At 30.6% G+C, this 6,496-nt stretch overlaps 1 protein-coding gene across 4 annotated transcripts in view; it reads right to left on the bottom strand.

The window, feature by feature from the left end:
• Positions 1–6,496, bottom strand: part of ATAD2B (ATPase family, AAA domain containing 2B) — a 108,189-nt gene that overhangs the window by 77,230 nt on the left and 24,463 nt on the right. For all 4 annotated transcript variants that reach the window (XM_011356583.2, XM_011356581.2, XM_011356582.2 and 1 more), the window contains exons 8-11: positions 5,973–6,048; positions 4,755–4,853; positions 3,083–3,194; positions 881–996 (exon numbers count right to left, since the gene is read on the bottom strand). In XM_011356583.2, the coding sequence (XP_011354885.1) occupies positions 881–996; positions 3,083–3,194; positions 4,755–4,853; positions 5,973–6,048 (403 nt within the window). The remainder of the gene's footprint in view (positions 1–880; positions 997–3,082; positions 3,195–4,754; positions 4,854–5,972; positions 6,049–6,496) is intronic.

Genomic DNA, 6,496 nt, shown 5'->3' with positions numbered 1-6,496 from the left:
GTACAGGCAAAATATAAATTTAATATAGGCATATATGTATAAAAGAAACCTGTAAAGCATATACAAAATTGTTCATCCCTAAAGCGTTAGAGTACCTTCTACTATAATACTTTCTCCTTGTAACTCTGTTTTATTTAAGTTTTTCTCAAGGTTATACTTTAATAGCTTTGGAAAAGTAATAATTATTTTTAAAATTCAATTTAAATTTACATGATATGAAAAACAAAGTTATTATGATTTCAAAAAGCCACTGTAGAATTATAGATCAACTTTTCACACCAGAGATGACTCTTTAATAAGATTTTCTACATAAATTAGAGCCAAATCTGAATAAAAAGTACCTCTTATTAAATGAAAAGAAATATTTAACAGTTTAAATCTACAGTCTATATATGTACTTTTTCAGAATGTTTTATTCTTCCCAACTTTAACATAATTTCTCAGCCTTTTCTAATATTTAACTAGCTAACCACACCTTATAATCAAACTCAATTAATCCAATCATAAAAATAAATGATCATGCTTACCATTTCAAAATACCCCCTCATTAAGACAAAGAAACACTTCATTGAATTGTGCTTCCAAAGACTGAACAACATAGAGCATCAAGCTCAACGCTCTTAGGAAGCCAAATAAAGGAAAATTCGTTTGGGCAATCTACTTGTATATTCAAGGCCTGCATAAAGAATCCCATCTTGTATCTGACTCTTAAATGCTGAAATGTAAACTTCAAGAACACAGTACCACAGTCTTAATAGCCCTAAAAAATAACATTCTTTCTTAATTCTCATTACCACAACACACTGAACACATATGAAATATTTATGTTTATAATCATTTACTAACTGAAATTTGATAAATTAACAGCAATTATACTTACCTTGGAGGCTGAATTTTAAATTTTTCAAAAATTTCTGGATATAATAGTGGGAATACTACCATTTCCTTTAGTGCATGAATATGATGGCTCAATCCACCTATGCTATCAAACCGCACCTTGGAAAGAAGGATAAAAGTTTAACATGCAATAATTTTCAGTGTTTACAAAGTTTTTAAAATATATGATTCAGAAATACATGCCTTCAGCAGGAACTGTTAAAAATAAAGTTCAAAAATTACACTTTTGCAGTAAGTGTAAAAAAATAAAGTTGGCAGTAAAATTCAAGTTTAGATTCAGTCCAGCCAAAGGTACCATTCTTTAATCTCCTAGTAACTAAGGAGCAAGATTAATGCCCAGTCTAATACTTTAATGGGTATTTATAGGAGACATTATGCTGTATGTACACACTACTAATTTAAATGCCTTTCAAAATATCTCTCAATGTATTCTCAACAGGGGCAATATCGCCCCCAAGGGAACAAAAATTAGTTCCGGAATAAGGTAAAAAATATCTTGGCTATTACAATGGTCTGTGACCCTCCGAAGTTCACCTTTACCTGACAAAATCTTAACCTTTAATACTAATTTATCTAGACAGGAGAAATTTTTCTCCGTAGGAGACAACAGTGAAAAAACAGTTTGAGAAACACTGATCTAGCACAAGAAGCAACAGAGATTATTCCTCCCACCCATCAACAGTTTAAATATCTAAAAGACTTTGTGTAAATTAAAAAACTGTATAGAAGAAAGCGCTTGAAGCAAATAGTGCAAAAAATGTTAACTGACTGCCATGGGGTTCTGGGAGATTTCTTTCCCTGCTTCTCTATTCTGTTACGGTACTGAAAATGTTTTACAATGACTATCTTACTATGATAGAAAAAACTTAAGTAATCTAGAAAAATACAGAGTTTAAATTAAAGAAATATTCTAAGAGAAGCTAAATTTTCTTATATATGATATCAAATTTTAAAGACATAAATTACTCTAATTGACTTGCAGAAACACCTAGATTCGAGAAATTAAGATGCTGCTAAACCAAATAAGCAAAGACCATAAGGTAAAGTCTGCTGAGAATGTGAACTGTTAGACATGCAATTCGGAAATTTCCTTAGGTACTCACAAATAAGTATTTTCCCTATGCTTTAGATTGGAGGTAGCTAACATTTCATTTTTAAATATATACACAACTCCATTTGATAACTTTAGTCTCTTATATAAGAATCACTTAAATTATGTTGAATAGGTTTATGAAAACAACAAAAAAATACTGAATACATTCTTGGTTATACAATACCCTTATTGCAAAGTATCCCCTAAAAAAGATTCTAACAATAAGAATCTACCGTGGCCTCTAAATCGTCTCTCTTTTCATGCTACATACTTTCCCTGCATGCTACTATCCATTTTCTTTAATCACCTCAACTATCTTTATATCAGTGACCCATATCCAAATTTCTAGCCCAGATATTTCTAGTTAATGCCAAAAATAACCATTTCTAACAAACTACTTTAATTTGTGATGTGCCACAGATATCTAAACATGTCTATAACTAAATCATCTTCACACCGCAAATACATATTCCTTATGTTCCCTACTTCAGAAAATGAAGCCATCCATTATCCCACCCAGTTGCTTAAGCCAGAAACCTGAGTAATGAATTCAACTTGTTTCTCTCCCTCATTCCCCAAAAGGAATTAATTCACCAAATTCTGTCACATCTGAATTCTCTCCTGAATTCCATCGAATCCATATGCGACTTCCTTCCATCATTACCCTACATTCTACCATGACCATCACTCTAGATTACTAGGTTACAACTACAAACCAGTCTCCCTAACGTCAGCCTTGCTTCCCTCTAATTCATTACCTACTTAACAGACAACAGTGATCTGTCTAAAATCTGATCATGAAACCTAAGCAGCTTTAACAATACCCCATTGGTTATCATGGTTTATGGGGCCTTGCCATATTCGTCGGCCTCGTTTCCTACACATTTTTCATTATATACTCCAGTAATACTGAAATAGAAAAACTTGAATAAGTATCACATGTGACCAGAGTGCTAGGTTCCAAAATACATAAATCAAAACACTAATAATAGTGATATCTAGGTTTTCTTTTATTGTGTATGGCTTTAGAAACAAGAAATAATCTTTAAAAATAAACATTAAAAACTTTTAGAAAAACATTTACAAACTTACTGATTTATCAATGTTCATTGGATCAACATCAGCCAAGCTTGCACCTACTTTGACACGTTCTCGGAGAATACCACTAGCTAAATCTTCTGTTCTTAAGTTCATAGGTAAACATCTGAAATTCATAAAAATTCGAGTAAACAGCATTCAAAGTTTCACATTTTTAATGTCAAAATAAGTTTAAGTCTAACATATTTCACCTTTCTCCTTTTTCTCATAACCCAGAAAATAAAGGATTTCATACTTTTAAACTACTTTTTCTAAATTATTTCAATAAACCAAAAATACCAGATAATCAGGATCATTAATCTATTTGTCTGAAAAGCCCAATCTATTCTAACTTAAAAAAACTTAACTTACCTGATATTCTTTATTATTATACAAGCATAAAATAAAAATAAATTGACTATATGCATTGTAATATATGGCATTAAATGAACTCAAGCTTTATTGTAATATTTAAATTTATCCTCAGATACTACGTGGATATGTCTACTTGGTTTACGCAACTGAGAAAATTTCTTTATGTTTTATTCAAAGGAAACCAAGTCTAGGTGACATTTTGAAAACTAAGCTTTATCTTTTGTGTAACTACCTTAAAATAGTTCTTTAGAGACTTAAAATTCTATACTGTATCATTTAATTTTATTACCCTTAAGAAAATATAATCGACTTCCTCTTTTAATCTTAGGTAAACACCAAAAAAATCACATAAAGAGCCTCAAGAAAGTATAGCTTCTACACTGAATGTAATTTCATTGACATTTCTGAATCCTAACTTCTCTTAAAAATATAATTCCAAAGCAGATATCTACATAGTTCATATTAAACTGGCATCAAATTCCTTTATTTAAACTTAGATTTTTCTCTTATATCTTCTTCCCATCATCTGCATGAGGAATTCTTGTCAGCATACAGTCTACACCAATCCAAACTTGTTTCCAAGACCTGCCAACTGAAAGCTTGGTATTTCTACAACAGATACATAATGCCAAATTATATAAATGCTTTGCCAATGTAAATTTTCTAACTATAATTTATCTTTAGTATTATAAATATAAGCTAGAAAATTAACTCAAATTTTAAGAAATAAATTATAATTTGGTGCTTTTAACTATTTACTAGACATAATACTGATTCTCTCCCCCAGTGAACACTTTAGTGGTTTTAGTAAGCCATGTAGTAATCAATCATTTACTCTAGTTAAGCAAAGATCATCAGAGATACTCATTCAACCAAAAATAAAACAATTTTTCCAATAAAAAAAAACAAGGGCTCCTGAGATAATTCTATTAGAAACCAAATCTTACTCTTAAAGATGTAATCATTACAAGCATCTAAAATCGGCTCATTAAATGACTTTGGATTAGAGGAGAGGTACAGAGAAAAAGATTGCCATAGAAGTTGGCCTCTTCCTGGTGGCTCTTCCTTTACCTTCTGCATACTATTTTATTGAGTTCTTACAAAGTAAGTAATTTATGGAAAGTTTCCCAAGGTTAGATGTCAACTCCAAGAATTACAAAATAAAAACCAAGTCAGTGCATTACTCTAGTCTAAAATATGTGCGGAATATCAGTATTAGCAAAATGCTAGTACAGATGAGAATCCCATTCAAAAAATAAAAACTGTTTATCCTTTTTTCCACCAGGGAAAAAACAATAAAAAATTTACTAACCTATTTCTTGCTCTTGCCATGCTCTTTGATTTCCTTCTTTCAAAGCGTTCTTCATCAGAAGAAGTTGTGTCACTACTATGAATGGCATGCTTCTTTCTTCTATTTAAAGAAAGTAAAATCTTTAAAATCATTACAGCAGCAAATGGCTTTTAAAAACACATTGTAAGCATCATTTCCACAATTAGTAGAAAATAGCTATATTCATCCATTCATTCGGCAAATATTTATTAAGATCTTTGCACTCATGCAGTAGACATAAAGTACGAACATAGTAAATTCCACAGAGAAAGAGAAAAAAAGGAAGAAAATAGAGAGGCTACAATTTTTTAAATAGGATAGTTCAGGAAGGCAGTCAAGCAACAAATTTGTCCTACAAACATACTTATGCACATGTAAAATGATGATTATGCAAAGGTATTTATTATATCATATTTTGTAATATCGAAAGACTGAAAACAACTATCTTCTCAATAAAGGACTAGTTTTTAAATTACGGTATATCTATAAATGTAATACTATGTAAAACTATAAATATGTGAAATTTCACTATTTTGACAGTTAAAGTAATTTAAGTGAAAAAAAAAACAAGGTGTAGGACAACGTACACAGTACATTCTCTGTAAAAAGAAAGGGTGACAATATATGTATTTGCACATATATATATATAAACATATTCTCAAAGTAGATATAAACTAATAACAATATTACTATGAGAAAATGAGAGACTATTGAGACTAGAAAAAAAGCTTTTCGTGTTCGTTTTTAAATTTTTTTTTGAGCCATGGGGAATATATTACCTTTTCATAAAACATATAGACAAGATAAATTTCAAAAACAAAAAAGTCTCCTTTGTACCTACATGTAAAAGAAAGGGGAAAAAGAAAAAAAAAGTAGCAAAGACTAACTGAACCAATGCTTCAAATGAAAGCAATGTGAGTCACTTAGATTCAACTCTACTGAGACCAAAGAGCCATGTAGCTTTAGAGAACATAACTGTTAAAACTGACTACTCCAGGCAAACTGAATCAGGAAGGTAATAGTCACATGTAGGATAAAACTATTAGACACTAATTAAAGAAAGAAAAAAGCTATTTAGTCCCTCACTGGCATTATCATTAATACCAACAGTATCTATATTGTAATTACAAGGCATTATATGTTATGTATTATTTAATGACATGTAAATATTTCCTCCTTTCAAAAACCAACAAAACATACCTGATATGACTTCTTCTTGCTGGAGATCTGTGAATATCAAACAGTGTGTTTTCCCTCTTTTTCTGATGAGCTGGTACTTAAAGAAAAAAACAGGATAACATAGAAATAACTAATAACAAATTGATGAGTTGATATATTTAGGGGTAGAAATTACTTCTGTTAACTTTCTGAATAGAAGCTAGTCATATGTCTTCAAGTTCCAAATAATGCGTAGGAGCACAACTAAAATTAAAATTGTGGTATAAGTTGCAAGTAAATATTCTAAAAAGATGTTAAATTAAATCTTAGTAACTATTGGTTAAACAAAGATTTCTTAGATAAAACACCAAAAGCACAATCCATTTTTAAAAAAACTGATAAACTGGAGTTCTTCAAAGTTACAAATTCTGCTCTAGATGATTGGCCAAGCTGCCGAGCTACAACCGTGTACCACTTTTGTGACTTTGGCTAAATTACTTAACCACTGGGAACACAGAGATACCTGCCCTAAAGAACCGCTGTAAATGAAAGTGCTCAATAAACTA

The sequence above is a fragment of the Pteropus vampyrus genome, unplaced genomic scaffold, assembly GCF_000151845.1.
Source record: "Pteropus vampyrus isolate Shadow unplaced genomic scaffold, Pvam_2.0 Scaffold28, whole genome shotgun sequence".
Taxonomy (NCBI): domain Eukaryota; kingdom Metazoa; phylum Chordata; class Mammalia; order Chiroptera; family Pteropodidae; genus Pteropus; species Pteropus vampyrus.
The sequence above is the reverse complement of the archived record's forward strand: the minus strand, read 5'-3'. Positions and strand labels throughout refer to the sequence as shown.